Source organism: Trichosurus vulpecula, chromosome 1, assembly GCF_011100635.1.
Source record: "Trichosurus vulpecula isolate mTriVul1 chromosome 1, mTriVul1.pri, whole genome shotgun sequence".
NCBI classification, from domain to species: domain Eukaryota; kingdom Metazoa; phylum Chordata; class Mammalia; order Diprotodontia; family Phalangeridae; genus Trichosurus; species Trichosurus vulpecula.
The window spans coordinates 79,016,199-79,040,048 of NC_050573.1; the positions used below are offsets into that span (position 1 = coordinate 79,016,199).

Consider the following 23,850-nt stretch of genomic DNA (forward strand, 5'->3'; position numbering starts at 1 on the left):
GAATGATAGACCATTCTATCCTAGCAATCATGATGCCTGGAGTTTGCTATTATAAGGATGGCCCCTCAACAATCGACTATATCTTAAAGAACTGAAATGAGCTTGTAATTACATATGATGACTTCACAGCTTTGATGTACAATGCAGGGTTTCTTAAGGGGTGTGTGTGTGTGTGTGTGTGGTGGATACTTTTGGCAGTCTGATGAAGCCTATGGACTCCTCAGAATATTGTTTTTCAATGCATGAAATAAAATATATAAACTTCCAAAGGAAACTAAATATATATATATATACACATATATATAATTAATTTTTTTATTTTTAGTTTATAACACTCAGTTCCACAAGTTTTTGAGTTCCAAATTTTCTCCCTCTCCCCCTGCCAAGATGTCATGTAATCTGATGTAGGTTCTACATATACCTTCACATTAAACTTGTTTACACAGTAGTCAAGTTGTAAAGAAGAATTATAACAAATGGAATGAACCATGAGAAAGAAGAAACAAAACCAAAAAAGAAGAGAAAAAAAAGAGTGAATATTTTGCCTCAATCTGTATTCAGACTCCAATTTCCAATTCTTTGCCACCACAAAAAGAGCTGCTATAAATATTTTTGTACGTCCGGGTCCTTTTCCCACTTGTATGGTCTCCAGCCCTAGAAGTGGTATTGCTGGGTCAAAGGGCATTCACATTTTTATAGTCCTTTGGGCATTGTTTCAAATTGTTCTCCAGAATGGCTAGATTAGTTCACAACTCTACCAACAATGTAACAGAGTTCCTATTTTCCCACATCTTCTCCAGCATTTATCATTTTCCCGTTTTGTCATGTTAGTCAATCTGACATTAGAGATGTGGTACCTAAGAGTTGTTTTGATTTGCATTTCTCTAATCAATAGTAATTTAGAGCATTTTTCATATGACTATAGATATCTTTAATTTCTTCCTCTGCAAACTGCCTATTCATGTCCTTTGAACATTTATCAATTGTATTCTTATAAATTTGACTCAGTTCCTTGTATATTTTAGATATGAGGCCTTTATCAGAGACACTGGTTATAAAAATTCTTTCCCAGTTTTCAGCTTCCTTCCTAATCTTGGTTGCATTGGCTTTGGGAAACTAAGTATATTAAAATAGAGGTTTAATTTTTTTCCCATCCAAGCTTTTGGACCTCCTGAAATCTATCCATGGATCCGCTGGTGGTCCATGGAACTTAGGTTAAGAACTGCTGGTATTTAATCTTGAAGAATTAATGCTTATTAAATATTCAAGGCATTGTAAAATTATACTTTATTTTGTTTCATTGAACTGAATTTTTTAATTAATAAAAAGGTATCTTAGGACTCTGAAGGCCCTTTATATTCATTTATATTTGTTTATGTTCCCTTTCCTTTATGATTCTGGGATTCTTCCATTCTGTGCTTCAACCCCATGAAGAACCCAAGATATAATAGAATTAGGGCCTGATTTTGCTATAAGCCCTCTTTATGACCCAGCTAAAGAAATGTTATATCTCAGCGTTCCTTCACCAAATGTTTCCTGAATTCCTGTAGAATGATGCTGAGCTTCAGAAAGAAGATTTGGCTTTTGCCTTCAGGGAATTTGTAACTCAGGGGAAGTAGAAGACAGGGTTACACATAAATACAATATGAGGCAGAATATTGCCATTGTAAAAGAGAAGTGCAAATGCAAAAGTGCCATAGAGAGAGGGATCATTTCATCTGAAGGAGTTAGAAAAGGCTTCAAGGAAGACCTACCATGAGATGGGTCTTAAAGGATAGGTAGCATTTCTGCAGAATGGGGTCAGGCACAAGGCTGAGATAATGAAGGCAGGGAGGTGGAAGTTGTCAGGTTTGTTAGGATGAAAGGTACAGGAAAAGGAATAGTTTTAGATAAGGCTAGAAATGAGGCTGATGTCAGATTGTAGAGCGGGTTGAACATCAGGCTACATTAATGGGGAGTAAAGAGCCATTAAAATGTTTCAAGCAAGGTGATGACATGATGTATTTCAGAGAGAATATTCTGATATCTTATGTGAAATGGATTGGGGCAGGAGGGGAGGGAAGGGGAGAGAAGAGAGAGAGAGAGAGAGAGAGAGAGAGAGAGAGAGAGAGAGAGAGAGAGAGAGAGAGAGAGAGAGAGAGAATCAGTTATTCTGTCTTTGGGGATGGAAAAGAAACGAAAAGTGACAGGTATTGTAGAAGTAGAGGCAGACACTTAGAATTGGTTGAGGGAGGAGAAGACTACATTTTTGGCACCTAACCACAACTAAGGTTGGTTACTTCTGGACCCATAATTTGAGGAAATGGGAGAAGAATGGGGTCAGCATACCCCTTTCCCCTTCTGTTGCTTCCAGACCCTTGCTTTGCTGTTATCTGTCACAACTCTTCCTTTGAAGTTCATGGCCATCCAGGTATACCATATTCTCATGATTGTTGTCACTGCTACTTACTGACCTCAAGGACATTGTCCCATCTTTCTCAGTGATTTTAGTACTAGGCTCACCATCTTCCTTTATACTACATATTTTGCTGTCATTCTCAGAGACTATAGTTGTCATTTTAATTATGATTCTAACACCCTAGACTCACAGTTCTTCAACTTTCTCAACTTCTATGACCTCCACTTCTATTTCAGCTACCTACCATTCTACCTCACTTTCACACAGAACTATCTGATATGAAGATCTTGACCTCTGAAATCCTCGTCTCTGATCACAGTCTCTTTTTGATTCCTTCCAAATTTGCTCCTTACTTTGATAGAGAAAAGAGACCTCTCATTCCTTGATTCCTTCTTCTCAGTCCATTGCCCTTATTCTGCCTTCACTTTCTTCCCTAGTTAGTTTTCAGCTAAGGTTCAGCCATTTTCACAATACATTTTCTTTTACCCTTGATTCTTTGGCCCCCTTTTCCTTCTGCTATTTCTAAGCAGGGAGCCACCAACCCTGGGTTACTCTCATCATATATCTTTCTTTATTCCTATTCTCAAATAGCTAAGTGAATACTCTTGGAGAAACCATGCTGATTTATTGCACTATTAAACTGTATAAGCCTCTCTTTCAACAAGGTTTCAACAACATCAGGGAAGGGAGTAAACATTAAGTACCTACTATGTGCCAGATACTGTGCTAAGTATTTTACGAATATTACCTGATCAGAATCATACAATATTCCTTGAAAGACATAACAATAGACATAACCTTGTTCAGTGGCCCTGAGATCATAAAAATCAGGTGAGTCATAAAACAAGATGTATGCTTGCCAAAGATATTCACCACTGTGATGAAGGATAATCCAGCACAGAGCCCAGGTCAAAGAGGGATTCCCTGTGGAGAGTGAAATCCTCTAAATACTCCTGTTTGGGGATGACATTGTGCTGGTTTCTTTAACCCCAGAAATACTGTAGAACTTCCTGGATGGGATCTCAAACCACCCAAAAGAGTTTGACCTGGTCATCCTCATAGGAAAAATGAAGTAGGCAAAGAATGTCCTTTTCCCAGATTGTGATTTGAAATTGGATGGACAAACTGTAGAGATATCGGCATCCAAGTGCTATCTGGGACAGATAGTACAAATGAATGATTTGGGCCCAGAATTAAATAGGAGGAGGAGACCTTTAGGAAACTGAGGAACTGCCTTAATAACCACAACCTTCTCCTAGAAGCAGAGGCCCATCTTTTTCATACTAACGCTCTATCATTATGTATACCTGAGAGACGTGGAACGCAATAGTCTCTGAATAACTGAAAAATGAGTATCCCATAGAGGGCCATGAAGAGGTGCAATGGTAAGTATTAGACAGCTGTAGCATCACCAGGGAGGGACTCTGAAGAGGAGAAGTTAGAAATCTCATCAGAGAAATGTATAATAGAAGTAGAGGGGTTGGTCTTGCAAGGGTGAGGGATGCCAGATAACCAGTGTTCTGACTGGTAGTTTCATGATATCAGGAAAAATTGAGGAAGGACTCCAGCATATTGGGTGGCCTCCCTGTGGCAAATTTGTGGGAGGTTATAGGCAAGAGTAATATAGATGGGTTGTGATCCACATCACTGAAGGAAAATCGAGTCTATGAGATCACGGATTCATTTTTTTTTGAAGGGGGAAGGCAGGACAATTGGGGTTAAGTGACTTGCCCAAGGTCACACAGTGTGTCAAGTGTCTGAGGCTGGATTTGAACTCAGGTCCTCCTGACTCCAGGGCTGGTGCTCTACTAGCTGTGCCACCTAGCTGCCCCCACAGATTAATTTTGAATATCAAATAGGTATAGTGGAAAGAGGATTGGATACGGAAACAGAAGACTTGGATTTGAGTTCTGACTCTGCCATTTATTAGTTTTGTGTAAGTCACTTTGGTAAGTCACTTAACATCTCCATACCTCAGCATCCTCATCTTTAAATAGGTATGCTACTTGTATCCCATAATTCATGGAATTATTATTAAAATTTTTAATTAATTTTTTTACATTTTTAAAACATTTAAATTTTTTTGGAGTTCCAAATTCTCTCCCTCCAAGCCCCTTCCCATCCATTCAGAAGGCAAGCAATATGATACCCATTATAAAAATTCACGGTATTATTGTGAGGATCAGATGGAAATGTCGGTAAAGTTCTTGGCAAACTTTGAAGTGTGTATCACTGTAAACCATTAATATTCTTCGTAGCACCTGTTCCAAAGCTTTCCTTCTTAGGCCTTCACCCTCAGCCTATCTTTGCTCTCTTTAATTAGATGACCTCACCTTCTTTCCTGAGGAGATTGATGCCATCTGATGTGAGCTCCTCAAGCTCTCCTGTTTTCCCTCCGTCTAAACCTATTCTCACCAAAGACTCAGAATTTCTGTATGGAAAAGAATCTCAAACACCATTTAATAGAGCCCATACTTGAAGGCGAATTCCCTCAACAACATCTATGTGAATACTTTTAAGTCAGGGCTGTCCAAAATGTGACTCCCAGGCCACATGCAGCCTGCAGCGTGATTTATGCGGCCGGCCTACAAGCATAGAAATTTACATAAATGCTTTAGTAAAGGAAGCTGAGCTACCACAGAGCTCTCACTAAAATGGCAAATCAAAATATATTGTCTATTGTTTCAATAAAAATCTAAGGTTGGACAGCCCTGCCTTAAGTGATGGAGACCTTACTTTCTCAGCTCAGTCCAGTTTTAGACAGTTCTAATTGTGTGTGTGTGTGTGTGTGTGTGTGTGTGTGTGTATGTGTATCCTAAATCTACTTCTCTGTGCCTTTGATTTTTACTCATTGGTTCTAATTCATCCTTCTGGTACCGAGCAAAACAAGCTAATCCCCCTTCCAAATGATAGGTCTTTCTAGACTTAAATAACAGCTATCTTGTCTCCCCTAAACCTTTTTTCTCCAGGTTAAATATCTCCAGTTTCTTCAACCTTTTTTTTTGTTCACACAGCATGATCTCTAGTCTTCTCACTGGTAAAAATTGGCCAGCATTTACATAGTGCCATAAATGTATACACAAGACACACAGACACATGCAGGCACACACACACACACACACACACACACATCAGGCACTGTGCTGAGTGCTTTATAGATGTTATCTTATTTGATCCTCACAACAACCCTATGAGGTAGGTGCAATTATTATCCTCATTCTGCATTTGAGGAAACTGAGGCAGGCAGATGTTAAGTGACCTAATAAGTATCTGAGGTCAGATTTGAACTTATCTTCCTGACTTCTGGCATGGTGTGCTATTCCTTGCGCCACCTAGCTGCCATGGTCACTGCACTTGTATATTCTCTTATTTGCCAGCATCCTTTCTAAAATGTGGCACCTATAACTTAATTTAGTATTCCAAAAATATGCTTTATTTCACATAACTTGTGATTGAATTAGCCATTTTGGCTGCCATGCTACAGTTCTGTTGGTTCATATTGAGCTTGCGGTCTACTAAAATCCCCAGACATTTTTCACATGAAGGAAAGAACATGAAGCATATATGTCTACTGTACTTGTATAGTTTGTGCCCAGGTACAGGACTTTACATTTATCCCAGTTACACCTCTCTCAGACTCAGTTTCTCATTTATAAAATGAGGATAATAACATCATCTATCTCCCAGGGTTATTGTAAGGATCAAATGAGATAATATTTTTAAAGCATTTTGCAAACCTTAAGGCACTAGTTAATGTTATTATTATTTTTTTCCAGCCAAAATGGGCCTCTAATCATCTGTTATTCTGGTTTTTGCCTCTCCAAATTCCCTTTTTGTGTTCATACTCTCCCCTTTGCCTAGGAGAAGTTCTTACCCCTTATTTAACCTGTTGAAATCCTCTTTTTTCTGGTGCTACCTCTTCCAAGAAATATTCTCCTGCTTCTTTCCCACCTTCACAGCTTGTGGACAGGATGCAAAAACATGGGCTAGTAAAGTTAGGTGGGTTTGGAACTTGTTAAATGGCTGAATCTAGAAGTTAGTAATTATTAACTTACTGTCACCTTGCAAAGAGGTCTCTAGAGGAATCCTCCAGGGATCTCTTCTTGGTTCTCTGCTGTTTATCATTTGTTATCGACAACATTTGTTAAGACCTAGATGGTATGTTTTATCAAATTTGTGGATGACATATAGGTGGGAGGAATAGCTAACACATTGTAGGATAGTCAGGATCCAAAGAGGTGACTAGCATGATGAGGCAAATCTAATAAGATTCAACCAAATATAGGAAGACATAGATGAGAGTTGCATAGCAGAGAGAGACATGAGTGTTTTGGGAACCTTAAAACACTACGTAAGTGTTTGCTATTGTTATTATTCTTATCATTATTTGCATTATCCAAACTGTATATGGAGAGCTGAGTGAACACAAAATAGGATCTATCATTGTGGTTGGGGGGAGGATGGATTATTCAGGGAAGGCTTGTTGGAGAAAACAACTGTTAAAGGAGGATGTGAGACACTCTAGGTTGGGTGAACAACAAGAGTGAGGGTCTTTGAGGCAAGATTGAAGCTGGAGTGAGTCAGAGACCTGATGACTAGGAAGAAAGAGTAGAAGAGATAAGGAAACTAGTCCTCATGAAGCTTTTGAGAATCATGGAAACTAAGAATTGGAAGGGACCTCAAAAGTCATGGAATCTAGTTGGTCGTTCAGCAGGAAGCCCTTCTATGATAGCCGCAACAAATAGCTATTCAGCTTCCCTTTCAGACCTCCAGGGAAAGGGAACCCACCACCTTCCAGGACAATCCATTCTGGTTTTTCTGAAAGTTCTCATTGTTCTCCTTAAAAGGAGCAGAAATCTTCTGATCTTCAGCACCTACTCAATACTTTTGGAGCCAAATGAAAGAAGTCTCATCCCATTCCCATTTCACAACCTTGCAAATATTTGAAAATCTCTATCTAACCTCTTTCTTCATGACTTCCCTCTGGAGCCCCACCACCAACCGTTTCTTTTTCTCCCAAAGCAAAACATTACTGGTTATTCATGTGGCAAGGTCTCTAGTCAACTCACCATTCTGATTTCCTCCTTTGGATATATTCCAGAGTGTTGGACTTGGAATCACAAAGACTTTAGTTAGAAACTTACTTCAGAGAGCTGTATGAGCTCAAGCAAGTAATTTTCCTTTCTTGGTCTAGGTTTTCTTGTCTGTGGAGATGTTGTTTGTCCTTTGTTCTCAAAGAGGACCATGACATAAGGAAGGTGATGCCATGACTTGCAAGTGAATTGCATTTAAGTGATGGAGGGCTGTGCAAAGTCACCAGCCTCACTTTTTTGTTTGGCCATCTGGGTCCAGTGGCAAGATACAGATCAGGACAACCGGAGATGGCCCCCTGTCTGTGGAGATAATAATAGTACCTACCTTACAGGGGTGTTTTAAACAGGGGAACAGGCATTTGTTAAGGATCTACTATGTGCCAGGTATTGTGCTAAGTGCTTTACAAATATTATGATTATGATTTTACAGTTGAGGAAATTAAGGCAGGCAGAAGTTAAATGTATTGAGTATCCCAGGAGAATATAATGTGAGTTATGTTGTTGCTGTTGTTTAGTCATGTCTGACTCTACCTGACCCCATTTGGGGTTTTCTTGTCAGAGATACTGGAGTGGTTTGCCATTTCCTTCTCCAGCTCATTTTACAGATGAGGAAGCTGAGGCTAACAGAGTTAAGTGACGTACCCAGGGTCACACAGCTAGGAAGTGTCTGAGGCCAGATTCAAACTCAGTCTTCTTGACTCCAGACCCCATGCCCTGTCCATTGGGCCACCTAAATGAGATGAAAGAGATAATTTGTATAAAGCACTTTGCAGATCGTAAAACACTAAACAAATACTAGCTATTATTATTCCAGTTTACCTGTCTTTCCTAAAATAGGATACTTGGAGTTGAATGGAATATTTCTGATATGGTCTGATTGGGACAGAGTAGAGTGGGACAATGAGCTCCTTTGTTCTGTGTACTATACCAATGCATAAGATTGTGTTAGCTTTTCTGGCTGCTGTGTCATGTAGGACTTGGGGTTGACTAAAACTCCTAGATCTTTTTCACACAACTGTTATCCACGCCTCCCCCAAACTGAATTTGTGGAGTTGCTTTATTTGAACTTAAGAATAGGACATTACATTTATCCCTAATACTTTTCATCATAGATTCTGCCTGTCATTCTAGCTCCTCTTGGATTTTTGGACCCTGAGCTTATCTTCCAGTGAATTAGCTATGTATTTTCTTTCCACAAAATAGGTAATCATGCCTACAAAATGTGAAACTCAGAGGGGGACTTAGGGCAGCAAGGTGGCACAGTGGATAGAGAGCTGGGCCTGGAGTCAGGAAAGACCTGAGTTTAAATCCAGCCTCAGACACTTACTATCTAGGTGACCTTAGGCAAGCCATTTAACCCTGTCTACCTCAGTTTCCTCATTTGTAAAATAAACTGGAGAAGGAAATGGCAAACCATTCCAGTATCTTTGCCAAGAAAATCCCAAATGGGGTCATGAAGAGTTGGTCACAACTGAATAACAACAGAGGGGATCTTGCATACAACTTCCATCTACAATCAATCATGATAAAAATAGGAGCCCAGATTTCTAAAGTGCTTTAAATTTTAAGAATAATACTGACAAAAGTAATGATCTCACATTTGTGTGGTGCTTTTAAGGTTTACTTTGTTGTCCTCATGCCAGCCCTGGAAGGGAGGTAATGTCAACACCCCCATTTTGTGGATGGAAAAAGGCTTTAAAGAGATGAAGTGATTTGCCCAAAGTCACATGCCTAGAGCCAGTGACCCAGGTTCTCCCAACTTGAAAGTACAATACTCTGCCCATTATGTCATGCTGCTTCAGATATGGTTATAATTGATGGGGTGCATAGTCTTCTGCATGCATTAGGCTCTGAAATGTTTACTGGTTGAGTGAATGAAGCTATGACAAGTCCAGTTTTCGATGCTTAAGTCTTGTTAATTTTACCTCTACAGCATCTCTAGCATCTTCTTTTCTCTAATGCAGGGCCATTCTAGCATTGTCATCTTTTGCCTGGACTATTGCAATTGCTTCCCAATTAGTTTCCCTGCCTCAAGTATCTCCCCTGTCCAATCTACCCTCCTCATAGCTTCCAGTGATATCCTATTTTCCTAATTTTCTGATCATGTCACATGCCACCCCACCCCCCAATAAACTCCAGTGGCTCTCTATTACTTCTAGGATCGAATATAGAATTCCCTTGTTTGTCATTTAAATTTCTTCACTCTCTGATTGGAGCCTGCCTTTCCAGCATTATTGCATCTTACTCCCCTCCACACAGACTGCAGTCCAGCCAAATTGCCTGTGCTGTTCCTCATACAGGGCATTCCATCTCCTGTTTCCTTGCTTTTGCATTTGTTGTCCCCCAACTCTGAAATGCACACTCTCCTCACCTCTATCTCTTAAGATCCCTAGTTTTCTCAATGCTTAGCTTAAATACTACCTCCTACATGAGGCCTTTACTGACTCTACTAACCTAATGATACATTCCCCTCATGTCAAATTATTCCCCCTCCCCCAATTTTTTCATATATATTTTGCACATACTTATACATGTATACATGTGGTCTTTGATAGGATGAATGTTCCTTTAATAGAGGAATTGTTTGATTCTTTTCTTTGTATTCCCAGCACCTAGCACAGTGTCTGGAACATAGTAGGTATTATCTAATAAATACTTGCTAATTAGTTGATTGATTTGATGTTGATCAGGGCCTCAAAGGGTTCCTAGTTCCTGAAGCTCTGGTGAGGAGGACTAGGGAGGTTAGGTAGAAGGGAAATTGCAGGACATGATTGTTCTCACACATGATTTCCTTCTTTTCCCTCAGCCCTATCTCCCAAAGGGGCATTTAAAAGACCAGGTCATGGCAAATGAGCTTCTTCCACCCAGGCCTCAGGTAAGTTTTCTTTTCTGAGATCCCATTGTTGCTTTCTCTTGAGTAGGCTCAGCCACGTTCCCTTGCTAGAGTTTCTCTACACAGCTACTCTCCTGTACCTCCCACTTCAACCCCAGGGATGTGAGCCTGTATTCCTTCCCTTGGGAGCCTAGTAGGGTGAGGGACTCCATGGACAGAACTCACTGGTTCTCTAGGCTACTTTCCTCTCAGCCTTCATAAATATACTTATTGATTTTGCACACCTGGGCCCTGGGGCCTCCTCTTTGACTTATCAAATTGGAGATAAGTCTCTCAACCATGTATTCTTCTTGTTTGAGGATTGGAGAAGGTACCTTTTTTTAAACCCATCCTTTCCTCCTTTTTTGTGAATCCATTTTGTCTTCTAGCCCTTTCTTGAGAATCCCTCAAAATACACATATTTTCACACTTTCATAAGTCTGTTTCACAGACTCAGACCCTCTGCAAACCCTCTGCCTCATTGGATCATTTTTCAATGGCTACCAAGCTGGTTGCCTTTCCAAGGCTGCTAGCTCTTTTGCTGACAATTTGAGCTATCCCAAAGCATACCAAAGGGCTGCCATGAGAGGTGGTGAGTTCCAAGACCTCTTTCCTCATAGGTCTTGGAATAAATGCTTGACAATCATTTTTCCATGATATTGCATAGAGAATTCTTGTTCAGGAACAGGCCTCAGCACTCCCTGCCAACCCTGACCTTCTATGATCATATGATTCATCCCAGGGCCGAACACTGGGATTATCGCTGGGCTGCCGCAGGAATATGTTTCAGGCATCTATGATGTTTGAAGATGTGGCTGTGTATCTCACCCGGGAGGAGTGGAGCCATCTGGGTCCTGCTCAGAGAAACCTCTACAAGGATGTGATGCTAGAGAATTATGGGAATGTGGTCTCTCTGGGTAAGGTTCCTCTCCCCAGGACTTAGATCTGAGTCCCTTTGCTTCTTGCTTTATAAATCACTGTAGGGTATGAACAGTTTTGTTAGGTTTGGGCTTGAGGTTCAGGGACTACAGATTTCTAATCCTTTAGAGGTTCACAAATAGGACAGTTCTGTTTCCCTTTCCCAGTTGACAGAGTTGGTATATTTAGAGTTAGAAAAGGAGATTCCTTAACTCTACCTAGGTCTGTACTTTTTGATGCCTCTCTTTGTAGGAGACTCAAACTTCTTCCTGATTTAGGACCAGGCATATATCATCTGGGATCTAATTTGGAGTCCCCAGAAGTGAAAGTTTTCTGCCTTGTAAGAGTGAATAGCACATAATTAGTTAATTGCCCCATGTACCTAGATCACCAGGACCCCATTTCCTCTGGGAACACAAAGGCTCTTCTATCATGGCCTTTCTACTCTTCTCACCTGCCTGAAAACCCAGACCCTGGAACTGAGCTTGGGACAGCTCTGTGTATCCAGAACAAATCACCAGGCCCCATTTCCTTCCCTATGCACAGGATTTCCAGTATCCAAACCGAATGTGATCTCCCAGATAGAACGAGGGGAAGAGCCATGGATCCTAGACATTCCAGAAGTTGAGGAGAGAGAGATGCTGAGAGGCGACTGTTCAGGTGAGTGAGTGAGGTATCCTCATTTGGTCACTGAACACACCCATTTACTGATCATCTCCTGGGTGCTCAGTGGTATACTAAAGACCTACTAACCACTATACTAACCACTGTTAGGTCTTCATTCTAGAGATGTAAAAGAACAAATTCTCTTTAGGAAGAGGATGCATTGTATGCATTTCTTCAGAGCAGAAAGCCTTACCAATGACTGATACAATTTGAAATGAAGTTGCAGTTTTGTTCTTGTCCATCTTTTTTCTCTGACCAGACTTATAGTAACCTTTTACCTGCTTTTTTATCCCAGGCTGACAGAAATTGAACAGAAACCATTATTTGGTCTTATTCTCTCATAAAACCTCATTTTCTTTCTTTTTTTTTTTTATAGCCATTGGAGATTATCTGGACCTTTGATTTTGTTGGTTCAGGGAATTTCTGTTTACATAAACTTCCACTGATGCAGATCAGCAATTCAAATGACAGGAAATTTGTTACCTCACAAGGTAGCCCATTGCATTTTGGGCCTGCTGTTATTATCAGAAAGTGTTTCCTTGTGCTGAGAGGAAATCTGGCCCGCTGTCACTTCTACCCATTCATTCATTCAGTTCACCAGATATTCATTAAATGCCTCCTATGCATCAAGCCCTGGAGATACAAAGACAAAAACAAAAATAGTTCCTGTCCTCTAGGGTCATAGGGTTCTAAAGAAAATGTTTAATTTTGCCCTCTAGAATCAAAATCTTTCTTCCATGTAATGGTTCTCCAGGTATTTGAAAAGAATGATCATGTTACTCCTAGGTCCAGTCTATTTCCTTCAGTTGACACTTATATGACATGGTTTGTAAAATCTCTTCACCATCCTGGTTACCTTTATTTGGACATACTCTAGTTTCTCAGTGTACTTCCTAAAACATAGTTTCCCAAACTGGACATAATAACATAGATATATTCTAACCAGAGCAGAAATGCAGTAGTAATGTAACCTTCCTTGTATTGGATACAACTTACATTAATACAGCCAAAAACTGCATTTGCTTTTTCGGCTGCTACATCACATTGTTGACTCATATTGGGCTTGCAGTCTATGAAAATCTTCACTGTTTTCCCCATGAACTACTTCTTAGCCAACTGGTTCCATGCTACATTGTACAGTTTATGTTTTTAAATCCAGTTGAAGGACTAAATACTTTTAAAGAAATTTAATCTTAATAGCTTCAACCCACCATCCCAAGCTTTTGAAATCTTCTTTGGATCTCAATTTAAGCAAGCAAGCAAGCAAGCAAGTAAGCAAGAATTTGCTAAGCACTGGCAGTACAAAGAAAAGGCAACAAACAGCTCCTTCCCTCAAGGAGCACTCTAATGTGGGAGACAAGATGTACATAAATAGACGTAGGCTAGATACAGGGTAGATGGCTGGTAAACTTAGAGAGGACCATAATTCAGTCATCTGTTTCCCTCTAGCTTCCTGTTTTCCCTCGACGGTTAGCAAAGCCTGTCCTTTCATCGCAGTCAGTGATAAAAAGCTAGGCCCCTAACGTGAAGCATTGAGCTGTCTGCTGTCCTGGGTTTCTGGGGTTAGCTTTGGCTCCTTATTACTTGTTCCTGTCTTTCGCTGCTGCCAACTGTTTCTTGGTGCCTAGTTCTAGCCATCACTTTTTAGTCCCTTTTTATGTTCCTGCTCATTTTGTTGTCCTTATTTTTTGTAAGCCTTTAGGATTTCGCATTTGTGATACTATTCTGAAGGTCCACATTAGTCTTTTGTATTTTTTCTTGTTCACAGTTTCTACTGATTTCTTTTTACATATCCTTTCAAATTTTTTAGCTCATTAGAGATGTCTTGATACCATCGGATCATAGATTTAGAGCTGAAAGGGACATCAGAGGCCAACCTTCTCATTTTACAGATAAGAAAACTGAGACCAAGGGAAGTTAAGTGATTTGCCCAAAGTCACACAGGTAGTATTAGCTGTGGGATCTGAACCTAGGTCCTCTCACTCCAGAGACTGTGCTCTCTCACCTACACTGCATTGCCTCCTATTCTTGTCATTTTCTTCCTTATACTCATTCATAATTATATAATCAGAATTTCATAAGAATCTCCTACTTCCTTTGTGCTATCTTTTCTTCTAGAATCTTTGGTTGCTGTATATCTTCTCTGTACTATTTGGTTACAGTCTAGACTAAATGTCTGATGAGGCTCTGTTTACCTATTAGTAAACATGCAGTGGATAGGCCTGGAGCCGGGAAGACTTATCTTCCTGAGTTCAAATCTGGCCTCAGACATTTACTTGCTTTTTGACCCTGGGCAAGTCACTTAACCCTGTTTGCCTCAGTTTCTTCATTTGTAAAATGAGCTGGAGAAGTAAATGGCAAACTACACCAGTATCTTTGCCAAGAAAATACCAAATGGAGTCATGAAAAGTCAGACACCACTGAAATGACTGAAAACGACAACAGCAAACAAAAACAAGTCCTAGGTTGACATGGTCATCTTTCTCTCCAGGTTTGAATGGGTTCCATATCACCAACAATTTCCTTCTCCTTGATCAATGGATAATTAAGTCAACAGCAAACATTTATTTCTTCTTCTTCATTTTTTTGGAGGGGGGAAGGCTGGGCAATTGGAGTTAAGTGACTTGCCCAAGGTCACACAGCTAGTAAGTGTGTCAAGTGTTTGAGGCCAGACTGTGTCAAGTGTTTGAGGACAGACTTGAACGCAGGTCCTTCTGACTCCAGAGCCAGTGCTCTACTCACTGTGCTACCTAGCTGCCCCTAACAACAAACATTTATTAAGCACCTACTATGTTGCCAGGCACTGTCTTAAGTGCTATGGAAACTAAGAAACACAAAAACAATTATGCATCCTCACAGAGGTCACAATCTAATGGGGAGAAGGAAGGAAATGAAGGAAGGGAGGTCAGTGCTATTTTACAGTTTAGAAAACTGAGGCAGGCAGAAGTTAAGTGACTTTCCCAAGGTCACATAGCCAGTAAGTGTCTGAGGTTGGATTTGAACTCATCTTCCTGACTCCAGGCCCTATCCACTGCTCTCCCTTGCTTCTTCTAGATCACATGCAAGCAAACATGTACAAATAAGATTGATAATAATAACAATAACAACAGCTAGCATTTGTGCAGCATTTGCTACGTGCCAGACTCTGCGCCAAGTGCTTTACAATTGTTATCTCATTTGAGCCTCACAATAACCCTGGGAGGCAGGTGGTATTATGGTCCTTGTTTTATTGATGAGGAAACTGAGGCAAACAGAAGTTTAAGTGATTTAAGTCATGTAGCTAGTAGGTATCTGAGACTGAATTTGAACTCAGGTTTTCCTGACTCCAGGCCCAGAGAGGACCAGGAAAGGTTTCTTGCAGAAGGTCAGATTTTAGCTAAGACTTAAAGGAAACCAGGAAGCGAGGAGTTGAGGACTGATGAATAGTGAAAGAGTGGGAATGATAGAAGGGACAATCTGCTGGAGAAGAAGGGGTGGAATGAGATAATTTGTCCATATAAAGGGGTTCATCTTAGTTGACAGAATTGGCCATCTCTTCACTTGAGACAGGGGTGAAGGATGAGGTAGTGAGGAAAGACCATCTGAGCGATATGAGGTGGGAAGGAGAGAAAAGGGAGCTCTTCGAGAATGTCCTGATCTTTTTTAATGAAGTATAAGGCAAGCTTCTCAGACTGGCTCCTAAGCTTTGTAATGTAACTTTTCTGGGCCTAGTTTGACTTGTTAGGGAGTCCCACTTTATTACATAGGGCTCCTTTATGACCCTGGAAGAAAATGTGATTTTTGCTACACAACATCTCCATGTTGATTTAAATATTTGTCCACCTGGGCAATGTAGAAAGGGTTTGCTTATCCATTCTGTAATATCTGCTTTATTCTTCACCAGTTGGGGATCCTTGCAAATACGCTGGAGGTTTTTGGTGTCCTATACGTATTATTTTGTTATCAGATGTAAAATTACTGTATTTCTAATCAAGTGAGAAAAAAATTAGACTAGCACAAGAAAGAATTCTCATAAGATCATAAATTCTCAAAAATTCTATCTAATACACAAACCATCCCCTAAATTGACAAACAACCACCTTTTCTTTAGAGTTTGTAAATTTAGTTACCAGGTAGATCTGTGTGCTTTAGGAGGTAGCTTTGGTTACAGAAGCATCACTGGGAATCATTCTGTACCAGTCTGAAAAATATTTTTCTACTCACAGCCTACTCCAATAGGCATCACTCTCTCTTTTTCTTAATTACATTTTATTTTCAAAGTTTTTCCTTCTCTCCTTCCCATTTCCCTCATACCCCTCCATTGAGAAAGCAAGAAAAGCAGGACCTTTGCTACAAAGATGTACAAGTAAAAAAAATTTCTTATAGGCCGTATCTATATCTGTTCATTTATTCCAGCATAGATATAGATATAGATATAGATATAGATATAGATATAGATATAGATATAGATATGGAATGGAAGAATGCACATGTGCATATATATGTAAAGAAGTCTTGGGATACACACACACACATACACACAATTTTTTGTTTGTTTTAATCAGCCAAGATCACCTTCTCACTCTCTCACCCTAATTGAAAACACAAGAAAAACAAAAACCACACTGGTCATGTCCTAAAAAATATTTTCTCATTCTGCATTTTAAGTCCTTTATCTCTCTGTCAGAAAGTGGGGATCATGTTTTATCATTGGTCCTTTGGAATCCTGGTTGGTCATTATGCTGATAAGAGTTCAGCACAATTGTTTTCCATTACATATACATACCAAAGATTTGTCCATTCTCCAGTTTATGGGTACCCTCTAAGATTGCCATTCTTTGCCACCTCAGAAAGAAATTTGTACATTTTTAGAATTTATTTTGCTTAGGACTAATCGCACCCTAAGTCTACCCATTCTCTAACTCTCCCTCCCTGCTTCTTCCTTTTTCTTCCTATTTCTCTGTGAGTCAGATGTATTTCTGTTCCCAACTCTTTGTGTGCATATGTATTTGTGTGTGTGTGTGTTTATTTTTCCTTCTTTTGACCAGTTCCCATGTGATATTCAAGTGTCTCTTACCCTTTCTTCCTTGTTTGTAAGGATGTCTATTCATACATCACTCTTAACACATATGTGATCCTAGTGTCAGGGACCCAAAGTTGGGTTGTGTTGGTCCTGTTTCCCTGATTGCAATTATGTAGTTCACAATATTACCACAGAAAATTTTATTGAAAGAAGGGGGAAAATAGAACAGACTCATTAATGAAGGATATGAGTCCTCAAAATGTATGTACACATCCCCAATAATTTATAGTCTTTAACATGAGTAAAATCCTGGTGAAACTCCAGATTAGATTGGAAAGGGAAGAGAACAGAAACAAAGACACCAATTAATAGGTTGTTACAATGGTCTGGCTGGGGGGCACAGTGGATAGAGTGCTGGGCTTGGAGTCAGGAAGGCGTCTTCCTGAGTTTAAATCTGGCCTCAGACATTTACTTGCTGTGTGACCCTGGGCAAGTCACTCAACCCTGTTTGTCTCAGTTTCCTTATCTGTCAAATGAGCTGGGGAAGGAAATGGCAGTATCCCAGAAACCAAATGAGGAGAGGGTATCCAAAGAGGAAGGGTTGGCCAACAGTGTCAAAAACCAGAACTATCAAGAAGGATGATGACTGAGGAAAGGCCATTGGAATTTAGCAGGTAAGAGATCAGTAACTTTGGAAAGAGCCATTTCAGTGAAGTGATAGGGTGGAGTTGTAACCCAGATTAGATTGCAAAGAGTTGAGGAGTGCTTGGGAAGTGAGTAGGTGTAGGAACAAGTTGTAGATAATACTTTCTAGGGGCTTGGCAGCAAAAGAAAGGAGTGATTTAGGCTGGTAACTTGATAGGATGGCAGGGTCAAATGAAAGTCTTTCACAGATGGAGGAAATCTGGCCATGTTTGTAGGTAATGGGAAAGGAACCAATACTTAGGAAGAGATGAAAGGTGAGAAAGGTGAGAAAGAAAAGGCATTTCCCATGGGAAATGGAGAAAGCTCTGAGAGATAGTGGGAAGGAATGGGGTCAAGTGTAAGGAGGGCCACCTTTGACTAAAGTTGAAGCAAAGAAGGAGAGAATGAGTAAAGCTATAGAGAATTTTTGAAATGCTGATTAGGAAAAATGAGGACACACATCAGATGGCTTCAATTTTCTTAGTGGGGGAAAGAAGGGTGGAGGTGGCACGTGGTGCTTGGGGAGAGAGGCAAAGACTCTCTCATCTTTGGATCAGCTGCTTCAAGGATTATGATAGACAATCATGGAAGAGTAAAAGGATGGTTGTGCAGCCTGAGATTAGGTTCATATGAATTTGTAATGGACCCAGTTAGCATGACTGCATGGTTTCATGACTTTCTTCAGTAGCAGTTAGCAGCATGAGAGTAGGATAAAAGAAACCAGATGGTGAGGGTGAACAAGCACTGAGAATTAGCAGGGTATGAATGGTTGTGGTACAGAATGGTTGTGGTACAAGGAGATATGGGACTTGAGGGTGAAATAAAGCATGTAGTTGAACTGGTTGACTAGAGGATCAAGATCGTGAAGCACAAAAAATGAGGCTAGATCAAGAGGGCAGGTAGAGATGGAGTGATTGGAGCTTTCAGTGTAGATGAAAAGTAGGTTTAGGAGGAGTGAGACAGAGAGATGTAAGGATAAGAAGTAGTAGAGAGAATTTTATGTCATGGAAGTAACATGGTCTGGGTTGATGGTGAGTTTTAAAGTTTGGCTATCTCTCTGGGTGGCAGAGATGGAATAAAGATTCAGGTCATGGGAATTCAGGAAATTAAAGAACTGGGAGGACAAGATATTGTATGAGGGGAGCAGTTGTCATGGCGACCATGAGCTAAGTACTATACTTCTTGGAGGTAAGGCGGGTGACCTGGAAGATAGTAATAAGGATCCTGGATAGGGTGATTTAGACAACTAGAGTGAAGTTCAAAGGAGAAGTTTCATGGTCAAGGTTATAAAAAAGTCTGGAAGTGGCAGTGATGAATGAGGAATAGGCCAACTTTTCTTCTTGTGTTCCGGGGGACATGAGAAAGTAACTATTGAGGGGGCTTGGTTTCTAGAGAAAACTAAGTTTCTATGGGAGGAATGTGAGTATTAAGCTGAAAGGAAGTTTAGTGGTAGGGCTGGGGTTCCAGGGATCATGTGGCAGTTGTTTATCCTTTTTTATCAAAGAGGACCATGACATCAGGAAGACAATGCCATGACTTGCAAGTGAATGGGATTTAAGTGAGGGAGGGCTGTGCAAGGTCACCAGCCTCACTTTTTCCTTCAGAGCCATCTGGGTCCCATGGCAAGATGTAGATGAGGATGACTGGAGATGGCCCCTCCAGGGATCATAATGAAAGGGAGGATAAAGAATGATGGAGGGAGGAAGGTTAGGGCTACTCTGGATCAGGATGAAAGTCCAGGGAATAGTAAACTGGGGCAAGTAATTTTTGCTTTAGCAGACTTCATTCGAATCATACTGATGGAAATCACAAGAGGAAAGAATTTGCTAACCACAAGAAAGCAACTCCCCACCCTCCTTGGTCCTGGGATAATGGACCAGGTGCCGCTGGTGCATTCTCTGTTTACACATGGGATCTCAGGGCAGGAGTGATCAGGACTTCATACTGGAGTGCAAGCCCAGTAAATATCCCAGAGACCTAACTGACTCATATGCATTGTTAGCTCTGTGGACTTTGTGGTCACATGAGAAGGGAATTTAGTGCAATAGTAGGGTTTCCAAAGTTACTGACAGTCTGAAGGATCATTTGGTGAATTGTATAGGGGGAGCAGCTCCCCTTTAATTCCAGTTAGCATGCCCAGGAGCTTTTTCTTTTTTCTAGTGGCATCAGTCCTTATGCTCCAGAACATGGTTACCCAGGCTGCCAGATTCTCAGGCAAAGTGAGTGAGGATAAGTTGTGAATGTTTCCTATTGGCTTCTCTTCCCTGCTTGCCGTGGCTGCTTTGCAATCAGCTATTTTTCTTTTCTCCAGTCTTTCCTAATGACTTGCCCCATCTGTTGCCCAGCATAACTACAGGAGGATGTTGTTTGTTTTCTCCCTTATCAAAACAGAAGAGGAAGGATGAAGAGGAAGATTTATCTACACTTCAGTTTAACTAGTATTTGTTAATTGATATCCAACTAATACATATGAAGTCATTTTAGAATATCTGAGAAGACAGGAAGGTCTTATATAAGCAGAACATATGAAGTAAACATAAAATCAGAGTGCTTTTCTCATACCTTCTCCTCATCATTTTCTGAGTTATCTGTCCCACAGACCCCAAGACCTTATCTCTTTCTTGTTGATCTTTAATATTCCTATTTTGCATTTATTGTTTTAGATTGTGAATTGAGGACTGAGAAAAATGAGCTGTCTCCAAAGCAGGAAATTTCTGAAGAGGTGGAACCACAATGGGCAATACTGGAAAGACTCACAGGGAATGTTTCTGAAGGATCCAAATGGGGAGAAGTCTGTGAATACGAAGGAAGACCAAAGGAAAATTGGGGATCTTCTGTAGGAAGGAAGCTCCTTTCTCATGAGGGAGGTTTCAGGACAGTTCCAGTGTTCCACCAGCTGTCTCCAACAGGAGTGAGAGGTCAAGAATGTAATGAATTTGGAAGAAACTTCAGGCTAACTTCTAATTCTGATCCGTTTCAGAGAGATCTTTCGGGAGGGCGACTACGGCAATGGGATGAAATGGGCCAAAGATTCAAACAAAATTCAGATTTAATTAAATATCAGAAAGACTATGCACAAGAGAAACCTTGTGATAATACTGTATATTGGAAACAATTTGGACAGAGTTCAAATCTTATTGAACATCAAAAAATTCACACTAGAGAGGAAACTTATGAGTGTAATGAATATGGGAAACACTTTATCAGAAGGTCTTTGCTTATACAACATCAGGGAATTCATACAGGAGCAAAAACATATGAGTGTAGTGAATGTGGAAATACCTATAGTAAGAAGTCTCTTCTTAATGATCACCAGAAAATTCACAATGCAGGGAAACACTATCAGTGTAATGTATGTGGAAAAGCCTACAATAAGAAGTCTACCTTTGTTGATCATCAAAAAATTCACACTGGAGAAAAACCCTATGAGTGTAGTGAATGTCATAAATGCTTTATCAGAAAGTCTCTGCTTATTCGACATCAGAGAATTCACACAGGAGAGAAACCGTATGAATGTACTGAATGTGGGAAAGCCTGCAGTCAAAAGTCTGCTCTTCTTGATCATCAAAGACTTCACACAGGTGAAAAACCCTATGAATGCAGCGAATGTGGTAAGCACTATATTAGAAAGGCTTTGCTTATTGAACACCAGAGAATTCATACGGGAGAAAAACCCTATAAGTGTAATGAATGTGGGAAAGCCTATAGAAAAAAGTCTACTCTTGTGGATCACCAGAGACTTCATACTGGAGAGCGATCCTATGAATGTAATGAATGTGGTAAAATCTTTACCCAAAGCCTAAATTTCATTCAGCATCAGAGAATTCACACAGGAGAGAAACCCTATCAGTGTAGTGATTGTGGAAAACCATTCAGTCATAGATCTGCCCTTATTCAGCATCAGAGAATTCATACCGGAGAGAAACCCTATGAGTGTAATGAATGTGGTAAAGCCTACTGGAGGAAGTCTACCCTTATTGATCATCAAAGACTTCACACTGGAGAGATACCTTATAAATGTAGTACATGTGGGAAGGCTTTCAGACACAGGCCATCTTTTATTGAACATCAGAAATTACATAATGGAGGCAAACACCATGAGTGTAATGAATGCAAAAAACAATTCAGTACACGAGCATCTCTTATTCAACATCAGAGACTTCATACTGGAGAGAAACCTCATGAATGTAATGAATGTGGAAAAGCTTTCAGTCAGAAGTCTACACTTATTGATCACCAGAGACGTCATAGTGGGGAAAAACCCTATGAGTGTAGTGAATGTGGCAAATGCTTTATCAGAAGAGCTTTCCTTATTCAGCACCAGAGAGTTCACACGGGAGAGAAACCCTATGAATGTAAGGAATGTGGGAAAGCCTATAGAAAGAAGTCTACCCTTACTAGTCACCAGAAAATTCACACTGAAAAGAAGCAAGAGTTAATTAATATTGAAAAGCCCTCACTCTTGAAGCCTGCTCTTATTGATCACCAGTGACTTCATATTGGAGAGAAGTCCCATACATTTAACAATGTAAATAGCTCATTTGAAGGACTCTGCTTATTCTTCAGAGAATTTATGTAAAAAACCTTATGAAAACAATGTAGTAAACACTTAAAAACATTCGCTTATTCCGCATCATAGAATTCACACTGGAGAGAATTTCTATGATCATGGAATGTTGGGAAACTTTCAATCATACTTTCAACCTCATTAGACATAAAATAATTCTCACAGGAGAGAAGTTTAGTGTGTGTATAGGAGAAACCCAGTACATGCCTATATGGTGGGAAATCCTTAAGTGAATCTGCATACTGTCATGAACATTTGAAAATTCAGAATGGAGGGGACCATTTGAGGGTAGTGAATATGAGAAGCTTTAAAACCTTCAGTCAGAAACCTTCCCTTGTTCAACATCATAGAAGTCCTATTGGAGAGAAATATAATCATGAATGCTGTGAATCTGGAGAGGCTTTCAGGTCCAAGCTATCATTGAACACCAGACAATGCATACTTTATGGATTTGTGGTTACTTCTGCTCATGCAGACTGAGACTTCTCCATACTTTCTCATCTATGTTCTTCCACAAATCTTCCAAAGAGTAGCCACCCATTGTACTGGGGGTTTTCCTTTCATTCTTTTATTTTCTTCAGGATACCAAATGTGCCATTCAGTGTGCCTCTCCTTTGTGTCTCACTACCTGGTCAACCCCCTCCATTTCCAGCCATACATGTCTTCCATATTATTGGTTATGCTATTTCTCTAATGTAAATCATGATTGGCAACATGCTGCTACTGTGAGTTTATTACTTTTTGAGTCATTTATAATTTGGAATCTAATTAGATCATGGTGTTCCATAATTTGAAGCCACATAGTGTCTGGAATATTGGTTTTTCAAGAGATGAATGTTTGCAATGGGAAGCAGTTGGGGTTTATTGAAAGCAATGTGCAGTTTCTCAAATGTATTCCAGTCCAGTGAGATGCCCTCCTGCTACTTAAACGTACACATACATACACATAAATGTATTATGTATATATTCATATCTCTGTGTGTGGGGGTGTGTGCATATATATACATATATATATTTCTCTCTCTCTCTCTCTCTCTCTCTCTCTCTTCTGTCTCTAGACACACACAAATAAAACAACTTGGACTAACTTGGTGCCTTGCCCCTCTCACTGCACTCTTCAATCCACTTTGTTTTGGGGGTTTAGACAAATCAATTTCTTTTTTCACTGCTGTATATTTCACCGAGGAAGCTTTATAGCATTCTGAGGCCTAATGTAATTAGTAAAGAAACATGCTATGACTGTGCTTTCTCTGTGTCGTCACCAAAAATTCAGTGTTGTAAGATTCACGTTAAAGAGAAACCCAGTGAGTGTAGGGAATTTGGAAAAGCCTTCAGCCAGTGTATGAATGTAATTCTATGTTAGCATTTATATAAGTGAGAAGTCCTAATGAATGCAGCACAGTCTTTATTCTCACAGTGTGTATTATTAAACAACAGAGAAAATATAATTAGAGAAACTTTATGAAAGAAATATGGGAAAGCTCTTCCTCAGACCAATTCTTATTAAATATGAAAGAACTCACAAATAGAGAGGAAATACATGAATATTATGATTGAGTCAAAGGCTTTATCCAACTCTTCAGCTGGAGGAGTAATATTGGAGAGAAATCCTATGACAAAGATGAGATTCATGGTTTGCATAGTGGTTAA

The 23,850-nt window shown here is 40.0% G+C and overlaps 1 protein-coding gene across 1 annotated transcript in view; it reads left to right on the forward strand.

The window, feature by feature from the left end:
- Positions 1-23,285, forward strand: part of LOC118833545 (zinc finger protein 2 homolog) — a 26,595-nt gene extending 3,310 nt beyond the window's left edge. The window contains exons 3-6 of the mRNA XM_036740912.1: positions 10,298-10,366; positions 11,106-11,280; positions 11,828-11,941; positions 20,297-23,285. Coding sequence (XP_036596807.1) covers positions 10,298-10,366; positions 11,106-11,280; positions 11,828-11,941; positions 20,297-22,125 — 2,187 coding nt within the window. The 3' untranslated portion in view covers positions 22,126-23,285. The remainder of the gene's footprint in view (positions 1-10,297; positions 10,367-11,105; positions 11,281-11,827; positions 11,942-20,296) is intronic.
- Positions 23,286-23,850: the final 565 nt, after the last annotated feature.